General features: G+C 44.0%; 1 protein-coding gene across 3 annotated transcripts in view; it reads right to left on the bottom strand.

Annotated features, from left to right (window-relative positions):
• The window catches only part of TRIQK (triple QxxK/R motif containing), a 51,529-nt gene extending 30,382 nt beyond the window's left edge, over positions 1 to 21,147 (bottom strand). The window contains exons 1-2 of one of the 3 annotated variants that reach the window (XM_035125475.2): positions 21,070 to 21,147; positions 829 to 908 (exon numbers count right to left, since the gene is read on the bottom strand). In XM_035125475.2, coding sequence (XP_034981366.1) covers positions 829 to 889 — 61 coding nt within the window. In that variant the 5' untranslated portion in view covers positions 890 to 908; positions 21,070 to 21,147. Of the gene's footprint in view, positions 1 to 828; positions 909 to 20,615; positions 20,721 to 20,769; positions 20,987 to 21,069 lie in introns of those variants that run through there. The other 2 variants (XM_060277710.1, XM_035125479.2) reach the window with 2 other exon arrangements.
• Between the last annotated feature and the right edge of the window lie 218 nt (positions 21,148 to 21,365).

Genomic DNA, 21,365 nt, shown 5'->3' with positions numbered 1-21,365 from the left:
ACAGCTTTCAGTCTAATGTGGTACAGCTCACCAAGAGCAGCAGCATATGATGCTCCGGCTAATGTGCTGTAGCGATGCAAGATAATTAGGGTTGCCAGACTCAATAGAGGACTGACTTCTGTGCCTTTAATTCTGGAAATTAAAGAGAAACCAGTAGACCCTTTGTTTAATTTCCAAGCAAAGGGTCTGCTGGTTTCTCTTTAAGGTTTCCAGACTCAAAAGAGAGCAGGGCAATTAAAGGCACAGAAGTCCTGTCCTCTATTGAGTCTGGCAACCCTAAGGATAATGCCCACACGGGAAACTGGAGAATTGGATGCACAATGAAGCAATCCCATGTTCACTTCATCACAGGTCCAGACTTAGTGTGAATGTAGCCTCCATGCAACAGATTCTCTATATTCAGACAAACCACAGTTCTAGCCACCCTCACCATTAATCAATTTGGTATGTGCTATATCCAACTACTTCTCTATTAACTGAAAGAGCCACGTTATTACACTGAGTTTCACTTTGCCTCCAATACTTTGAGTTAATATAAGAGTACATCATATCCAGTGAAACCATTACAACAGGGTGGTTAGGCTCTCCATATGTTGTTGGTCTCCAACTCTCATCGGCTTGAGACTAATGGCGAATAGTCAATAATGATAGTCCAGCAATATCGGGGGGGGGGGTGCAAAGGTGAGCTACCCCTGCATTAGAAAGTTGAATCAATTCAAAACATGAAGTAATCTGCTTTACAACTCACTATCTTTCCTACAGGAATGTAGCACGCACAAAAACTAAAAAGAGAAACAAATATATTTAGTAAAAAGGGAAATGTTTTACCTATTTGTTTTCTGTACTGCTCAACGGGACCTCTTGCAGAAGACGAATCTTTTCTACCCATTTTTATGTGTCCCAGAACTCTGTAAGGAAAGATGGAATGAGTTTATCAATATCTATGGCTGTAAGTGGTGTGAGTCATCCTGAATGCTGTCCTCGCAGTAGAAGGGCAGGATACCAATACATCTAATAATTGACTCAATAAATAACTACACAGATGCACACATGATTCTATGATTCCAAGTGGGTGGAGCAATTAATGTAAATTTCACCTTTGTACAGTATGTTAGCTCCTACACACCCCTCACAGTCCTCCATCCGGGAAGCAAGGGACATTATCAGAGTCCAGGGACACACTGCACCTAGAGGAAAACACTAAAGGGTGTGTGAGAGAGACAGCAGGTAGGTGTGGATGGGGAGAGGATCTGGCCTGGGGAGAGTCCAAAGGATCAGTGCTGGTAGTCAACAAAAGAGGTTTAAAGACTGACTCAAGGCAAATCTTTAAAAATGTAGTATAAACACTGACAACTGGAAAACACTGGCCTGCGAGTGCTCCAGTTGGAGAATAGCCTTTACCAAAGGTGTCATGGGCTTTGAAGAAACTCGATCTCAGGACGCAAGGGAGAAACGTGCTAAGAGGAAGGCACGCTTGGCAAATCCACACCACGATCAACTCCCTCCTGGAAACCAATGTCCCCACTGTGGAAGGACATGTGGATCCAGAATTGGCCTCCACAGTCACTTACGGATTCATTGTTAAAACCGTGTTTATGGAAGACAATCTTACTTGGCTATGAGTGATCGCAGAAGAAGAAGAAGAAGAAGAAGAAGAAGAAGAAGAAGAAGAAGAAGAAGAAGAAGAAGAAGAAGAAGAAGAAGACAAATGCACACTACAGACTTAAAAGGATACTGGAAGATAGTTCAGTTGATAGAATTGTACAGAATTGTAGAGGCTGTGGGTTAGAGTCCCACGTTGGGCGTAAGAGTCCTACATTGCAGGGAGTTGGGCGAGATTATCCAACCCTACGGTTCTATGAAAACAGGTTTAACAGTCTCTCCCTCCCCCTTTTCTCAGGAAAACCTAGGAATGTGGTTCGGTCAGGGCGGGGGCTACAGAACTGCTAGAATCCCCGCCAAATTACAATTCCCTGGATTCTTTATGGGAAGTTACCTGTATAACAGTTAAAGTGGTATGAAACTGATACAGGTTCATAATGTAGATGTGACCCGTGTAATAAAATGAAGGCAATAAGGATAACCTCCTCACCCACCCACACTACACCTCACCTCACACAGAGACCTATGTGTTCCCCCCCCCCCCCCCGGTCGAATCTGCAATGCTGCCATATTCCAGATGACACAAAACAGGAACAGAGGCTAGTAAAGTTGATGATACACAAACTTTTATGTGCAACATCCAGTTCGCAGCTTACTTTATTTGCTTGAAGAAATAGGGTTTTTATTTGCTTTTTGCTAATTCAATACCCTTGGAACGTTTGCAACAAAATGTCAGCAGTGGAAAATAAACTATGAAGCGAAAAAATAATATCCATTTTGTTCTTTAAAATAACAAAACAAAAAACAAAACAAAAGTTTGGCCTAGTTAATATGAGCCACAGAGACCCTCCTGGATGTCTGTGTGGTTCAAGCTGTCACTGATTTTGCAGTAACCAAGACCTCTAAAATTGCTGTGACTTTTCTTTGTTCTTCAAAGCTGTGCAGTAATCATCATTCATTTCGACTGCTTTGATGGTTAGATAGCAAACTCCCAAGAAACCCAGAGAGACATTAGCACATACAGCCACAATGTCTAATAAGACAGCTATTTGCATAAAAGATCAGCCACAATTTAAAATGTCTTGCAATAGATGTGGAAAGGGAATAACAGATCTATATTAACATGTACGAAACCAAGATTGTTTTCACAATTTAATTCCCAGGGGACCATAGCTCTTCACCTTCCCTTGTAAAAAAAAACCACACCAAAAACTAAAACCTGCATTCCCTGAGGAAGTAACTTGCTATGATCCTAAGTTAAACTAAAATATGGATTAATAAGAAAAAATATTCATTATTTATGAATCCTGCTCAGGAATGATTTTCATTGTATCAGTTTTTTACACCTCATGAAATACTTTGAAAAGAAAACTGTCAGCCTTTCATTAAACTAAAATGGTTTCTGTAAAATGATGCAAACCACTGAGGTGTTTTTTTTAAGTAAACAAGAAATGAGTTCAATCCTTTCCCCACTGTACTACTACCAAAGAGTAATAAAAAGATGGTGATTGATACCAAAACAATAATTATCTTTCTTTTTCTTTTCCAGCAAATGAGAGTTGAGAAGCAGCTTTTGGAAGGCCTGAGTCAAAAAGTAATAGGAACATCTTTTGTGAAAGCTTTATGCAGGTATGAAAGGCTTCCTGAAGGTCTGAATAGGGAATGAAAAGGCTTGCCCATTCAGAGTGATGGCAATGTCAGTTCAGGGAACATAACTATCCTCTGAATAGACTTGGTGATGTTGTCACATGGCCATATCTGACCAGCAGCTGTACAGTGTGCTGTTATCACCCTCACTTACATGATCCCTGACTGGCAGAGATCACTCTTACCATGAAGACATGTGATTTTCTTACATTGATGTGGGGTTATATAGGAAAAAACGTCACATGCTCTTCTTGAACCTGAGTGTCCTGTTATCAGCACAAGGGCCACTAATGTCAGCCTAAAATTGGGGAAACCCAGGATCAAATCCTTACTTAGCCAAGAAGCTTGTTGGGTGACCTTGAGCAAGTCGCACACTGAAGGGAAGGCAGGCTATAAATATGACAAATAACTAACTCTAGCCTGCCAATGCTTTCTCCCCACAAAAGCTTCTCCTGGAAGAACCTAACTGGAGATAAGTCACATGGCTGTGAAAGCCTGTTCCCCTTATAATCCATTACAATGGTACCTTGGTTCTCAAACGTAATCCATTCCGCAAGTCCATTCCAAAATCAAGGTGCGCTTTCCCATAGAAAGTAATGTAAAATGGATTAATCTGTTCCAGACTTTTAAAAACAACCCCTAAAACAGCAATTTAACATGAATTTTACTATCTAACGAGACCATTGAGCCATAAAATGAAAGCAACAATCAATGTACTATACTATAAAATAAAAAAGACAGTATTGTAGATGATAAAAATTAAAATTAATTATTTTTCGTTACTGCACTGAACACAATCAATCAGTAGCTGAACTGAATTCCAAACAGTCACAAAAACAAATTAACCGAAAAAGCCTCAAAAACAAAAACACAAAATAAACAGCAAAAAACAAAAGCGCCAAACTTAATCCGTTCCAGAAGTCTGTTTGACTTCCGAAATGTTCAGAAACCAAGGCGCATCTTCTGATGGGTGCACCCCGGAAATAATAGCCGACAACCGAATTGGATGTTTGGCTTCCGAAAAACGTTTGAAAACCGGAACACTTACTTCCAGGTTTTCAGTGTTTGGGAACCTAGGCAATTGAGTATCAAGGTGTTTGAGAAACAAGGTACCACTGTACATGGACCACAGTCATTTAAACACTATAGCAGCAGTGGTAACAGCTGACCCGCAGCCCAGGCTTAACCTTCCAAGTAATTTATCTCCCACCCCTGCTCGCCATTTTGCCTATGGTGGTAGCAGCAGAATCTGCAGCAGGTACAAAAGGAAAACTGCACTATCTCTGACTCACTCCCCATGAATTATGCTCTGAAACATAATGCACTCCTTTAAAGCCAAGTGCTTTCCTCAACATGTGGCAGGGCATAATTCATTGTTGAATCCCTTTGGTTATTTTAAAGGATCTATATGTCAGATGGTGAATTCTATAACCAGCTTAGACATGAATACATTGAATCATGACCTACCGTATGTGCTTTTTCAAGTATATATTTTTGACCTTATTGGGATTCTCATTTCAATAGCCCGGGACAGTCTGGGTGAAATCTTAAAGTCCAATCAGGTGTGAGTGATGCAAGTCTGTCCAGAAATGACGAGACCCCTTAATTTTGCACAACAGATTGTTTTTCCCCCAGCATTGCAAGTGGAAGAATGGAGTTTGGTTCACTTTACAAAAAGTTATATAATTTATGCACAGCCTCTAGGAGAATATATTTGAGCTTGCCACTCATGAAGTACCCTTTATTTTTACATTTTGAGGAAATTTATCACCTTGTTCCTCACTATCTCAGGGATCACACATTCCCATTCATATATATATATATATATATATCAGTATATAGTGAATGAATAATATAATAAAAATGAATATAAAAGCTATAAACTACATGGCACTGTGCTTTACACATTTATGGTCCCATATAAATGATTAATAAGAATAATAAGGTCCAACGGAACTTCCAGTGTACATAGCAATATCTGGCACACAAAATTTCATGAAAATTAGACTAGATCTTCTATAATAGATTTGGGTTCCTCAATAGTGGAAGATACTTAAATATTAAAACCAAATATTTTTTGATCATAAAGATAATGAAATCTTGAAGGCAGTCCTTCATTATATAGAAAATGAATTAAGAATTTGCGCTAACCAAATGAGCTACGTTTTTAGGCTATGGGCCAGCAGCTAATGCAGAAATAAGGTGAGAACAATAGCTTATCCCATGCAATAGAACAAGCCATTGTTCCCTCTTCTGCAGAAAGATCAATTTTAGTTAACCACAATGGCAGGTCAGTAAGGGAATAAATTGCCTGGTGAACTATGGAGTTTCTTTCTTCAGATCATTTCAAAAGAAGGTTGAGCTATCATCTATGTATAATTAACCTCTAGAACAGCATAGAAAAAAATAATGTATGAAATTCATACTCAGATCATTCATTATTCCAAGTTATTATGGTGGCCAACAGCTTAGCATACTTTAAAAAGAATTAGACCTATTTAAGGGAATCTAACCATGATTACTGGTCATTTTAACTAAGTGTACCATCCATTTTTAGAAGCAGTGGCCTGCTGATTATCAGATGCTAGAAATGAAGAGCAGTAATCATCGGAGGCCTTTCTTCGTATGCCACCTCCACGAGAGGTCCAGAGGGTGGCAACACAAGAATGTGGTGCCTCCCAATTTGTGAAATGCTCTCTCTCGCCTGGCACCTTCATTACATATCTTTAGGCACCAGGCAAACATGATTCTCTATAACCAGGTCTTTGGCTGATTAATATCTATGGCCTTCTAAATGTGTTTGTGGGAGGGGGTTATTTGGTTGGGTTTTGGTTTATTGTGAATTTTCTGTTCTCATTTTGAATTTTTATGCTGTGAACCACCCTGTGATCTTCGGATGAAGAGCGGTATACAAATATAATGAATAACAATAGCAGCGGCAGCAGGGGTTGGAAAACATTAATATGTTCTGGTTGTGGAACCCCCAGAAACATCTGGAAAGACACTTTTCAAAACAAACAAGTGCTAGACTAGATGGGTCTTAGCCTGACACCACATGGCACAACTATTATGCTCTTACTTCATTGTCAAGGGAAAGTGTTGGGTTTGGTGGTCCATGTGGAGTATTCTGGCTCTGTATATTTAAAGACTGCCTGTGGGAGCTTAACAATGGCAAATGTGAGACGTATTATGTTGCAATTTGAACATATTGCTGGGGAACTACTATGTCTTAGATCTAGAGCATGGGCACAGAAGTTCCTAAGTTCAATTCTTAGTGTCTCCAGTATTCTTTTTTTTTAAAGGAACAAATGATGAGAAAGACTTTGTTTTCCCAAGAGCCTGGAGAGCCACTGCCAGTTCAAGTAAACTATATATAGGTCACGATGGACAAAGAATCTGACCTGGTGTAAGACATCTTACTCGACTCCGTATAAAAGATAGACAGTGGTCGTGGAGCATTATGTGAATGCTGTGTGAATGCCATTTATCCTGTGGGAATCAGAGAAAATCCCCATTATTCAATGATGTGGAAATCAGAGATAAGCCTCACACTAGACTACCATAAAGAGCATTGCTTTTTTGTGGAGGAGGAGAAACAGTCATATACAACTGGCTATGAGAAGTAGGCACAGCATATGCAGGATGCTGTGCATTCCAAAATAATCCTGAGTGTAAATAAAGCTAACCTTTTCCAGACAGTTTAATTAATAAGATTCTAGTGTATAAATAATAAAATAGGAAACAATGTGCCTAAAATGAAGAAACAATATTTTAGGAACATTTTTTTCTTGGTAACATCCACAATGTTATAAATAGGGAGAATGTGTGTGTGCGTGTTTTGTGTGTAATTATATATCAATCACATATACACACACAGCTTGCACGCCAACAACACAAACATTATGCTTTTTCCATTAACAGGAAAAGCATGGTTGATGCATTCATAAATGTTATTTAGCTGTCGTTTCCTCTTTGCAAAGCAATATTAGAGTTTTCAACATCTGCTACATCGAAATAGGAAGGGCTTGATCCAAAGACTTGCATATGTGCTCACTGTGGATTACTTCATTACCACACTTGCATTCTGGATTGCAATGACAGCTATAAGGGGCTTCAGTAATATTAAAAGCTCCTTCTATGACTATTCCATTTCAATCCCCCTCCTCACAAAAAAGGTTAGTTTTCCAATTGTTGTCTGTACAAAAGAAGTAAGAAAAATGTGCAAACAGCAGTCTACCCAACTGTTCGCCATTAAACAATCCACTCCCAAATTCCTGTGTTGGAGCAAAGAACTGCAAGGGTTACTAGGATGGGTGACAAGAGTATTTGCCAATATAAACATATTGATCTTTTTGCTGTTTTGCATTGACTTACAGGAGCTGTACACGAATGTACCTTTAGGCTTCATCAGTATAAATCTGTGAACAACATGCCTGGCAGCACTGCTGCCAGACATGTCACTGCAATTGTTTAGGATCAGAGTGACGGGCTCTGTGGACACCCTGCAGTTCCTTTGGCTTTCATAACAGCCTGGAAAGGGTCTTGCTAGATCAAAGTAAAGGTCTACCTCTTCGGGCATCCTCCTTCCCACCTTGGCCAACCAAATGGGAAACTTACAAGCAGTCACAAAGGCAACGATTATTCACCACTTGTTAGCAATGCCTTTTCCTCCTTCTGCCGGGCAAGGCTGCATGTTAAGCAAAACAGTTTCAAAGATCGCTATGCTGTGGGAACTCTTAACCTTGGGACAACCTTTCTCTTACTGCAACTTAGATTTCTATTGTGGGGGCAGGAGGGATATCAGCTCTTCCACAAGTTCTGCTCCCCTCAGGGTTTTACGGGATGGAGGACATTGAGTCAACTTGGGTGAAAAAAATACCAGGCAACAGGAGATCCAGCAGGATGATCATATTATGTAAACAGTCTGGGCACAAATACAGAAACTGTGCCATGTTGAGTATTGTTAAAAGTTAAACTGGTAGAGTTCAGGAATCTGCCACTGTTAGGCAATATAAAATACAGCACACTTCCATGTGTATGTGTGTGTGTGTGTGTGTGTGTGTATGCTACTAGAGGTAATTATTTCTTCTGCCCTAGTGATTAAGGAGATCAGCAGCAAACATGATATGGAAACGGTTTAATTCCCTCTTTTATCCTTAACACTCACACACCCCTTTTGAATTTTATTTCCTTTGATGCAGGAGGGGAAATAACTGAAATAAAAGCCGTAGCGATAAAGGTCATCGATCACATGTTTTCAAAATCATCTGAGGCTTCTAAAGCAGTTCCGTTATCATAATGATTTTTGCAGGGTTCCAGTCTCAGGGCCATCAAGGCTGCCAAGGTGCACACATAGCAGCATGTTTAAAACATCAAAAAGAAAGTGTGTAATCATTCAAGTTATTTAATGGAGAGAGGATAACTTTTTGTAGCTCTCTTGAGTGGTGATTCTTTGTATACTACACACTGGGAACAGCATAACTTTTCTACAAACACACACACACACAATCCCTTTGTCTTTTTCTTCACATGGCATTCATTTCACACTGGAAAATTACATATGAATAACAAACACAGCTTTAAAATTATATAATCACACACACAATATTCAGTGTTCCTTTTCTTGGTTTCATTTCTTTTGGGGGATGAGTCAAAAGAGGAAGGTGCGTGGGTTATGTTGAAATTTATGGTTTGTTAACCAAAGCTGTGGAATGTTAACAAAACTTTGCATTATTATTATTATTATTATTATTATTATTATTATTATTATTATTTTAAAAGCTGCCCAAAACAATCCAGTTCATTCTTTGACCACTATTGGCATACTACCAGGTAATTGTTATTTTTAAAAGCCTCCTGTGACAGTTCTAACTATATGGAAAGACATAGGAAGCTGCTTCCTACTGAATTAATGAGCATTGGCTCAGTAGTCTCTAGGATTTCAGACAAGAGGCATTCCCAGCCGTACCTGGAAATGGGCATTGAACCCAGAACCTTCTGTTTGCAAAGCAGATGCTCCGCCAATGAGCTACAGCCCTTTCCCTGTCACTCATGGTGACTTTGCACCTGCCCTGTGCATGGTCTACATACGCAGGAGGAGGTGGAAGACATCGAGGAAAGAAGACTTTGCCACTTTAGACAATGCTTGAGTTATGGGGACAGCTTCCTATACAAGCCCGACTTCCTGACTACCCACCATGTTAGTCCTTCCCCCATGCAGCTTTCTAAAAACAGCATGTGGCATGTTTTAAGCACATGGTAAGTGGTTATCTGTTTCCACTTGTGTGGGATTTCCTTATGGATTGAGAAGTTAACTTCAATAAAACTTTTCCCAATGTTTCATATGACGTCCTGTTCAGTAAACTGCAGAAGAGTGGTTTAGTAGGCGTTGCCATGAGCACAGCAGAGCATTGTAATGGATTGCCATTTAAATCAGAAGGCCTCATCTGACCTCTTGAGGCTTTTGCACCAGAACAGTTTTCACACTTGTGTACCCAAATGGCCACCCTGCAAGATGAGCTTGTTTCCTTCTCAAGGCAGCTTCCTATATCAGAATCAAAACACTGTACAACACTGAAATCCCACAATAAAATATCAACACCAATAGCAGACCAACATAACATTAAAATAGTTTAATAAAACACTTTAAAAAGCCATAGCACCATTATCTGCCTAAGTCCCCAAGCCCATTTGAAGGCATGAATTAATGGGACCATGTGTAGAATCAAAGAATTATAGAGTTGGAAGGGACCCTGAGGGTCGGCTTGCCCAACCTCCTGCAACGCAGGAATCATAGAATCATAGAGTTGGAAGAGACCACAAGGGCCATCCAGTCCAACCCCCTGCCAAGCAGGAAACACAATCAAAGCATTCTTGACATATGGCTGTCAAGAATCACAGCTAAAGCATCCATGACAGATGAGTAGTATTCTACAGGTGTGGAGCCCCATCACGGATGCTCAGGTGGGGACATTGTTGGACGCACTGATCTTATGCTGCCAGCACTTGATCTAATAAGTTAATACCCTTCAAGGAATGCTATGTGATTTTATTGCATGTAAGTAAACCTGTTCCTAGTGTTCCCATGCTCTCATATATTTTCTGGTGCAGTAAAGTGAAACACATAATCATAGAATTGTAGAGTTGGAAGGGACCACAAGGGTCATCTAGTCAAACTACCAGCAATGCAGGAATCTTAACTAGATCACACATGACAGATGGCCATCCAATCTCTGCTTTTAAAAAAAATGCACTCTTTGACCAGGACAACTTAATCGTAAACCAAGATACATGTGCATTATAAAAAGACGTAGAGTGGAAAATCCCAAACAGTAAGCCATTTAGCTATTTGGAGCCTGGGAAATTTATAATACTTTCTCCTTCCTAATCAATACAGGAGTCTGAAACTGACATTCCTGACCCATTCCTGACTGTTCTATAAACTGATTAGAATTCAGAGGGAATTAGAGCAGGGGGTACTTATATTGTTGGGCTTTTGCAGATGGCAGAAAGAACTCCTTCCATCAACTTCAGAACGGATCACGGAGAACTTAGTAGAGGGCACCTTTGCACCAGGTGTGCATGTTGGGGGAGTCACAAGAAAAGGCAGTTGCCACTTGTGAGTCAATTAGTGGAAACCTGCACACTGCTGTGTTTGGGGAAAATCATTCTGATGTGAAGGGGTGGGTGTGTGTGGAAGCTCAGGTGTGCCAATACAGCTGTACACAGAATGCTTTTTCAGTTCACAACAGTCTCATGGCAGCTCTCCAAGTCAAGGCTGATAGATTTGCTGCAGACGACAGACTGGGCTGCCAGATGTGCCTTATTTTGAAGGATTATCTCTTATTCCAAAACATCACAATCCTATAGAAAACAACACACATCCTTTACTCCAGGCACAACAGCTCAAGAGTGTTTTGTTACTAAAACTGTGATCTGCCAAACCTAACTACAGACAAACTGGTTTGCACTCCAGAGTGATGTAGAAACACAGCATTTTAATTTTATGTATGACAGCCAAACTACATACTGCCTGAAAACGTGTGTGATGATCGCCTAATAGCTATTGCTCTTATTTTGCTGTAAAAGCCATTTCACGAGGGAAGCACTGGAGACTGAAACACAGGGAGTGATTAACCCTTTCCCCACCCCAAAAGCCCTCCATTCTTGAAGTTTTCAAACACCTGCTGAGAATACCAGGTTGTTAGGGGGGAGCTGTTTAGTAAGACACTTTTGGGTGTGGAAATAATTAAGTACAGGCCCTCACTGCCCTGCTTATAATCACTACTGTGCTCATGTCCTGCTTGTGGGTTTTCCATAGGTATCTGGTTGTCTACTGTAGGAAATAGGAAGCTGGGCTAGATAGGCCTTTGGCTGATTCAATAAGACTCTTCTTAGGTTGACACTCGTCTCAAAGCAACTTCTAGGCCAAAAAACCTCCATACCATTACATGTGTTTCTATGTAGTGCGTTGTTTGGTCCTGAAAGACAACATTTAGATCAGCGACAATTCTATGTTGTCATTCTAGGGTGTAATTTGTATTGTTTTGTCTTCTCCATTTATCCTGCAAGACCCCAGTGAGGCAAGATGATAGTGAAGAAATGTTTTGCATTTATTAGATGTTTGCTCTCTTTTTTTCTGGGACCTCACAGAATGCTTTCCTTCAAGCAAGGCCTGGTTTGTATCAATGTTTCTTCTTCCTACTCCTCTAGTCTAGATAATTCTAGACAGCAAGATGAAGAACAGAGATGTGGCTTCTTTTCTTCTGAACACCAAAGATTTCACTAACATTATTTTAAGGGCTAGTTGGTTCAATGAATGTTATTGTGTCATTCCTTGTTTATAAAATCTAGACTCAAACAAACACCTATACCAATCACCATACCCAAGATCCCTGGTTGAAATACAGTAGTCTACTACAAATTGCACAAAGGTACTGTATTCAAATCCTGATGCAGCTAGAACAGTAAAAGTTAATGATTGCCTCCTCCCGGTCCACCTCACACACAGCTTGGCATATTTTCCTTGGGATACCCAGGAACAAAATGGCAAATGTTAATACTTGGAGCTGAAATGAAATAGCAAAGGTTCGTGCAGAACTTCTAAAACTTCATACCATCCCCATTCCTTGTCGAAGCTAATGCTTTCACTATCACATCTTCATAAGCACTAAATTTTCTGCTAATGTGCTGAAAAATTGCTTCAGCTCAGGTTTCTATTTACAATTTGCCAAGATCATCGGCTTTGTAAAGAGAAACGAGGAACAGCCAAAACACTACACGAAATGTTTGGTAACTGAATCCATGATCGGACTCCTGGGGCATTTCCATCATACAACCCAGAAATGAATAGACACAAATTTATCATAATCTATGGTAATCAGTTCCAATGACATTCTCTACAGCACTACATGGAATCCAGCTAACACAACATATTTTACTTCCACAGCTACAAAGACATTTCAAAACAGTGCAGCTTGATACTCTTAACAAAGATTTGTATAGTATGTTCAATTTGAATGGGCATTCATTCAGATTCTGAAAAATATCCACCCCTAAAAATTCACTCAAAGTGCTTTTAGTACCACACATTCTCCTTAATATGTCAAAGTAAAAAAAAAATCTCAAAAGATTATATTTTGCCACTGAACAAGAGATGGACTGTATTGCCTTACTCTTCACTTTTAACTGTTTTTATATTTGAAGATACTGACCTGAGTTTTCTGTACAATGTTAATCTCAGAGAGCTCCACGTAGGCAGATCATACAGAATGAGCACAAGAGCAAATAAACTTGGCCAATAATAATACTGCCGAGCTAAATGCTTTGTGTGGTCAAACTAGGTAAAACAAACAAATCGGGGCAGATGCAGAGTGGTATGCTTATGCCCATACCTGAAAAGAAGTAGATAAAGGCTCCTCTTAGAAATTGCTGCCTTAACATAAAATTTCATTTCCACTATCATGCTCAGCCCTTAACCCAGGGTAAAACTATAGTTCAGCAGTAGAGCATCTACTTTGCATGCATAAAGTCCCATGTTCAATCCCCGACATCTCCAGTTAAGGCTGGGAATGTCACATCTGATATCTTGGAGAGCCACGGCCAATCAGTGTAGAAACCACTCAACTTGATGGACCAATGGAGAGACTCAGTATAAGGCAGCTTCCTATGACCTATGTTTTAAGTAACGTTAACAAAACCAGCTTAGGCATTTTAATATTTGACTTTATTCTCTGTTGTTGTTTTTTTTAATATAAAAAAAAACACTACAGCTGCCTGCAGTCTTATTTACAGTATACTGAGGTTTGTTCGATTCAGTAAGTTTCACTGAAATCAATGGAACGTAAACCTACTTAGGATCACACTACACAATCTTTTTTATCTTTCCATCCTGAGTAATAAAGTTAAGCCTTCTTATTCTACTTTGGTTTTAAATTCTTATTTTCATTGACTTCCAGATGAACATTCACAATTTGCACAGAGCGGGAGCAGCATCTTCTAGGACACGGGTGTCAAACACAAGGCCCAGGGGCCAAATCCGGCCCGCCAGACCTCGTCATGTGGCCCGCCGAGTGCCCCAGCCAGCGGGACCCAGCAGCAGGACCTTGCTGCTGAAGCGCCGCGCTGACAAAGCGCCGACAAACAGCTGGGGCCGGGGGGGGTAGAAAGGCGGCCGGAGCAGCGCTGCGTGGAGCGCCCCAAGCCACAGCAGGAGAAGGAGGAGGCAGCTTGCCGGGTCAGCGCCCGGCAGCGCCGCACGGAGAGTCCCGAGCCTCTGGGACGCAGCAGTGCTCTGTAGCACTTTGAATCCTCCTCCTCCTGCCACGGCTCGGCGCCTGGAAACGGCTGCTACTGCAGCACAGACAAAAGCACCCAGCAGCGCCGCGTGGAGGAGGAGGAGGATTCAAAGTGCTACAGAGCACTGCTGCGTCCCAGAGGCTCGGGACTCTCCACACGGCGCTGCCGGGCACCGACCCGGCAAGCCGCTGCCTCCTCCTCCTCTTGCCTCACCTCCTCCTCCTCCTGAACGTGAGCTCAGCAGCGGCTCAGCCTCACGAACGTGCAACTCTGAGGCTTTACGCACTTCTCCTAAAACGGACACCCGCTGCCTCACGCTGCACGGGAAATGCTTTTTGCCTCTGGGTCCCTTCGCGCTCTTTTCTGGCGCTGAATCAAGGCGGCGACCCCCCTTCCCTTTCTTTCTTCCTCTCTCGTGTTCTTATTCTTTCTTTCCCTCTCCTTCCTTCTTTATCTCTGTCTTCTCTCCCTCTTTCTTTTTCTTTCCTTCTTTATTCCTTCTTTCCTACTCTTCTTTCTCTCACCTCTTTCCTTCCTCTCTCCCTCCTGCTCCCTCTTTCTTTCTATCTTTCTTCTTTACTTCCTTCCCATCTTTCTTCCTCTCCCTCATTCTTATTATTTCTTTCCCTCTACTTCCTTTCTTCTTTCTCCCTTTCCGTCTTCTCTCCCTCTTTCTTTTTCTTTCCTTCTTTATTCCCTTCCTTATTTCCTACTCTTCTTTCTCTCCCCTCTTTCCTTCCTTCCTCTCTCCCTCCCACTCCCTCTTTTCTTCCTTCCTTCCTCCTTCCCCTCCCCTCCCTCTCCCTCTCCCTCTCTCTCTCCCTCTCCCTCTCCCTCTCCTCAGAAACATAGGATGCTGCTTTATACTTCTGGCCCATAATAATAATAACAACAACAACAACAACAACAACAACAATTTATTATTTATACCCCGCCCATCTGGCCGGGTTCCCCCAGCCACTCTGGGTGGCTTCCAACAAAACAGGAATTCTAAAATACAGAAATCCATCAAACATTAAAATACAGAAATCCATCAAACATTAAAAGCTTCCCTAAACAGGGCTGCCTTGAGATGCCTTCTAAAGGTCTGGTAATTGTTGTTCTCTTTGACCTCTAGTGGGAGGGCATTCCACAGGGTGGGTGCCACTACCGAGAAGGCCCTCTGCCTGGTTCCCTGTAACTTGGCTTCTCGTAGTGAGGGAACTGCCAGAAGGCCCTCGGAGCTGGACCTCAGTGTCCGGGCAGAACGATGGGGGTGGAGACGCTCCTTCAGGTATACCGGACCGAGGCCGTTCAGGGCTTTAAAGGTAAGCACCAACACTTTGAATTGTGCTCGGAAACGTACTGGGAGCCTATGTAGGTCTTTCAGGACCGGTGTTATGTGGTCTTGGCGGCCGCTCCCAGTCACCAGTCTAGCTGCCGCATTCTGGATTAGTTGTAGTTTCCGGGTCACCTTCAAAGGTAGCCCCACGTAGAGCGCATTGCAGTAGTCCAAGCGAGAGATAACTAGAGCATGCACCACTCTGGAGAGACAGTCAGTGGGCAGCCTGCGTACCAGATGGAGCTGATAAACAGCTGCCTTGGACACAGAGTTGACCTGTGCCTCCATGGACAGCTGTGAGTCTAAAATGACTCCCAGGCTGCACACCTGGTCTTTCAGGGGCACAGTTACCCCATTCAGGACCAGGGAGTCCTCCACACCCGCCCGCCTCCTGTCCCCCACAAACAGTACTTCTGTCTTGTCAGGATTCAATCTCAATCTGTTAGCCGCCATCCATCCTCCAACCGCCTCCAAGCACTCACACAGGACCTTCACCGCCTTCACTGGTTCTGATTTAAAAGAGAGGTAGAGCTGGGTATCATCAGCATACTGATGGACACCCAGCCCAAACCCCCTGATGATCTCTCCCAGCGGCTGCATATAGATGTTAAAAAGCATGGGGGAGAGGACAGAACCCTGAGGCACCCCACAAGTGAGAGCCCAGGAGTCTGAACACTCATCCCCCACCACCACTTTCTGAACACGGCCCAGGAGGAAGGAGCGGAACCACTGCATGACAGTGCCCCCAGCTCCCAAGCCCTCTAGACGGTCCAGAAGGATGTTATGGTCGATGGTGTCAAAAGCCGCTGAGAGATCCAGCAGAACAAGGAAACAGCTCTTACCTTTGTCCCTAGCCCGCCGGAGATCATCGACCAGTGCGACCAAGGCAGTTTCAGTCCCATGATGAGGCCTGAATCCTGACTGGAAGGGATCCAAATGGTCCGCTTCTTCCAGGCGTGCCTGGAGTTGTTCAGCAACCACTCGCTCAATCACCTTGCCCAAGAATGGAAGATTTGAGACTGGGCGATAGTTGGCCATATTGGCCGGATCTAAAGATGGTTTTTTAAGAAGCGGTTTAATAACCGCCTCTTTCAGCGGGTCTGGGAAGGCTCCCTCATGGAGAGAAGCATTTACCAACCCGCGAAGCCCATCGCCCAGCCCTTCCCGGCTAGCTTTTATAAGCCAGGATGGGCAAGGATCAAGGAGACAGGTGGTTGGTTTCACTCGTCCAAGCAGCCTGTCCACATCCTCGGAGGTAACAGATTGAAATTGATCCCACAAAACTTGACTAGACAGGACTCTAGCACTCCCCCGCCCCGGCCCTGCTCCCACGGTGGAGTCTACCTCTTCCCGAATCTGAGCGACTTTATCTGCAAAAAACTTTGCAAAATCATTGCAGGAGATCATGTGGCCCGTACTGGGCCCGGATGGAGCAGGTGGTTCCGCTAAATTGCGAACCACCTGAAAGAGTCTCCTGCTGCTGTTTTCTGCAGATGCGATGGAGACGGCGAAGAAGGTCCTCTTCGCCGTCGCCATTGCCACTTGGTAGGCTCGAAGTTGAGCTCTAGCCCGTGTCCGGTCTGATTCAAAATGAGTTTTCCGCCACCGGCGCTCTAGCCATCTCAACGACTGTTTCATCGCCCTCAGCGCCGGGGAAAACCACGGGGCTGTCCGGGCTCCATGCAATCTGAGAGGGCGCTTCGGAGCCAGACAGTCAATAGTGCTGGTTAACTCCGCATTCCAGCGGGCCACCAGGGAATCAGCTGAAAGGCCATCGACATGGGATAAAACATCCCCTGCCACTCTCTGGAAGCCAATTGGATCCATTAAGTAGCGGGGGCGGACCATCCGAATCGGTCCCACCTCCCTGCAGAGGGGAAGGGTTGCGGAGAAGTCCAGTTGCACCAGAAAGTGATCTGACCATGGCACTTCTTTTGTTTCGCTTTTACTTAATGTCAGATCACCAACATCCATAGAGGTAAACACCAAGTCCAAGGCATGTCCGCGGCTATGAGTTGGGCCAGACTTATTCAGGGACAGCCCCATGGTGGCCATGCTTTCCACGAAGTCCCGAGCGGCTCCTTGTAAGGTCGTGTCGGCATGGATGTTAAAATCCCCTAAGACAACCAAGCTAGGTGTCTCCACGAGCACATCCGACACGACCTGAAGCAGCTCGGGCAGGGAATCCTTGGTGCAGCGGGGAGGTCGGTACACCAAAAGGAATCCTGTACTGCCCCTATTGCCCAACTTCCAGAACATGCACTCAGAAAACTCAGTCTTATCAATAGGACGCCTGGTGCAAACTAATGACTTCCTAAAAATCACTGCAACCCCCCCCTCCCCGCCCAGATGGCCTGGGTTGCTGTGCATAAGAGAAACCTGGTGGGCAAGCAGCGCCAAGAACGGGCCCATCGGCTTCATCCAACCAGGTCTCTGTCACACATGCCAGGTCAAATCCTCCATCCACAATCAGGTCGTAAATGGCAGTGGTCTTATTCATCATCAACCTGGCATTGCACAGCAGCACCTTCAGGTCATGTGGGTATCCCTTGCTGATTTCAATATCCGTCCGGTCAGGACCAGACCCGGAGGCAGGGATAGTCCTCAGACAACGACTAAGTCTGCCTCCTCGGTAATGACATTGTCTGGTCTTAGCGTAACTCCTCCTCCTACCCGTGACCACTGAGATCGGTTGTCCCAGTGCATCACCCCCTGTGGAATCTGCCCCAGCGATTTTGCTTGCTGGGACCCCCTCCCGGGCAGCCCTGACCCCTCCCCTTAAAAACAAAATAAAACCTCTGTAAAAAACAGCAAAGAACAGAACAAAAGAAAAACACAAAAACACAATAAAATAATAAAACCAAAAACAATAAAAATTACAAATACACTAAAATTTAACAGATTCCCACACCCAACTAAAAATCCCTCCCTAAAACCTATATAAATCAAAAAATACAATGAAACAATACAAAGACAGAAAATTACAAACTAAAATTGACCCCTCCCCTTAAAATAAAATTTAAAACCAATACAGAAAACAAACTAATACAATAAAACAATACAAACAAAGACAGAAAATTACAAACTAAAATCAACCCCTCCCCTCTCCTGGAACCAGGAGAGCAGCTCCAGTGAGTCAACCTCAGCCAGTCCCTTTGGTGAAGGGTGGTGGCTCACTGGCAGAACATCTGTCCTGCATGCAGAAGGACCCCAGCATCTCCAGGTACTAGTAGCTCTGCAAAGGTCCTGCATGAAACCCTAGCAAGCCTCCACCACCCAGTGCAATTACCAAAAATCATTTTCAATAAATTGTACAATAATTGTACATTTGAATATCTACTTGCCATTATTCTGACTATGTTTCTGCTTTCAGAGCTAGTTATTACTTACATTATTACAAAAAAAACAGTAATAATTGAATGCAGTGACAATAATTTATGATAATAAAGAGTGGACACATAGTCCTACAGATACAACCGGCCCTTTGAGGGTGACCAAACTGCTGATGCGGCCCCCGATGAATTTGAGTTTGACACCCCTGTTCTAGGACTACCAGCAGGCTGGCTTCTTTTTTAACAAGTTTGCATGTTTTTCTAATGGCCAGACCAGCTACCAGCACAATATTAAAATTTAGCTTAAATCCAATGAAAAATTCATTTCCAGGTGCATGGACAAATGTCTTAAGGAATGGGTATGGCACTACTTATCACACATGATTAGAACTTTGCTTCTAGCAACCAATTTGCACACTGCTCCATCCTTAGCCATGCATTGCCCAGCCCACCAACCTAACCACCAGCTTGGCCCAGGAGCAACATCAAGGGCTACCACCCAACAATAGGAGTGTGGAGGTTTTGCCAAGCCAACACCATGCGGACTGACAGCAGCAGCACCCGCCAGTACCAGGGGATGAGCAAGAAAGGCCATAGGGCAAGGCTCAGTGGTAGAACACGTTTTGCATGCAAAGGGTTCCATATTCAACTCATGGCATCTCCAGGTATTGCTAGGAAGGACTCCTGTCTAAAAAATAACAACCCTGCAGTCATTGCCAGTCAGTGTTGGCAATACTGAGCTACATGGATCAATGGTCTGACTTGGTAGGAAAACAGCTTCCTGTGTACCTACACAACGGAGATGGCAGAGGACTGAGTGTTGTGGGTGAGACGTGTGAATGTGCCACTTTGTGAGACATCGTGTTGATAGGTTACAAAAAAAGTGGCACCTTTTATGGACTATGATACTGCACACTAGTCACTAGAATATAGTTTATTTCTTGTGGTTCACCACTGATATCTGACCAGTTTGGTCCATGACAATCTTGTGGCTGAAAGAAGCCTTTTAGCCTCAGGAAATCTAATAATTTCCCTGCAGTGAGAAAAAGCTGCCAAACACACACACAAAGCAAACAAGGTTAGTCAGTGTCATTCACCGAGAGGAACTTGGCCTTTCTCTTTTATACACCACTAACTAGTTTTTGGCAGGACATAAGTGCAAAGCACCCTTAGGTTCCAGGGATCCATCAGGTGGGGTGGACAATGTGCATCTTCTGCAGGTATGTGGAACCTCTGTGCATCCCTGCGGCAAGTCAGAAGAGATTAGCCCATTCCAGCTCAGCTGTATTGTTGTTGTTTTTTAGCATTCCCTCAAATTGTGAGAGGTAGATGAGCACTAACTATGCCAAAAGACTTGGCAGGTCTAGAGAAGGTCGACTGCATGGTCAGACATGAGCATGGCTGGGGGGGATCCAACTGATTCCAGGCAGTGCTTTTTTTCAGGGGGGGGGGACACAGAGGGACGCATAAACATTTTGCGAATCTAAGTTTGACCTCATTGAGGGGCAATATTTCAATATGAATAGGAAAATGAGAGTACCCCTAAACATTTTAGGGGCGAGGAAGCACTGGTTCTAGGTCAAGGGTTATCGTCCAGAGCCTCCACTCCAAATACAGTCCCCATTTCCTCCCCTCTCCACAATCTTGGTTGGTGTCAAAGGCAAGCCTGCAACTAAGCAGGGGTGATTTAAGCAGGTCCATGATGGGCCACGGGGTCTGACAAAACGAGACCTGCGCTACGTGTCCAAGAAGCAGCTAACTGGACCTGTAATGACTTTAAACGGGGGGGGGGGGAACAAGCGCACCCTGACAAATGATGCTGAAGGGCAAGGTTAACAACACACATCCCCTCATCCTTCCCCTTTTTGTTTCCCTGGTGAAATATACTCGGACTCAGTACATAACACCTGGCTTACAGCTAGCCGCTCTTCCTCCTCAGCTGAGATTTCTTCCTCTCCACTCTAACCTCCCCACCCCGCTACCTCACCACCCTAAAGCAATATGGCCACCGCGGCGCATTTCAACGCCCTCCCTCCGAAGACAAAAGGACGCGTGGACTTCGAAACAAACAAAGATTGGCAGCGGGGCCGAGCCAATCGCGAAGCCGTGCCCTTCCGCGGTGGCCAATGGGAGGCAAGGAAATCGAGCCGGGCAAAAGCGTCCCTTGAGCAAGCCCCGGCCTTCGCCAGCCTGGCGGGCGGGCGGGCGGGCGAATTCCTGCTAGGTCGGCCGTTAACTGGGGGCTGGCTAGGCGCGTGCGCTCGAGTGTGGGAGGGGCCGGCTGCGCCGCGCCCGTCAATTCTCCCTCCGTTCTGTCCCCTCCCCGCCTCCTACGCGGATCCCGCCAAACACCGACCAGCGCCTCGGTACCTTTACTGAACGTGTAGCCTCCGCCTCCGCCTTCTCCTCCTCTAATGGCGGGCGGGTTCTCCGTTTCCGAGGGACGCCCCCCCCTCGTTCGGGCGGGGACGGGTCCGCCTCTCCCTCCCGTCAATGTCAACCCAGCCCGATGGAGGAGGTGTCAGACCTGACTTTAGCTCTGAAACGGGGCAGGTTGAGGGCAGAAATAAAATCGGAGCATGCAACTCAATCTCTACTGCGAACAGTTTTTTCCTCTTTGCACCCCACCGCCTCCAAACAGAACTTGATTTCTTGTCCAAAGACAT

The sequence above is a fragment of the Zootoca vivipara genome, chromosome 8 (genome assembly GCF_963506605.1).
Source record: "Zootoca vivipara chromosome 8, rZooViv1.1, whole genome shotgun sequence".
Lineage (NCBI taxonomy): Eukaryota > Metazoa > Chordata > Lepidosauria > Squamata > Lacertidae > Zootoca > Zootoca vivipara.
This window is presented reverse-complemented; position numbering and strand designations above follow the sequence as displayed.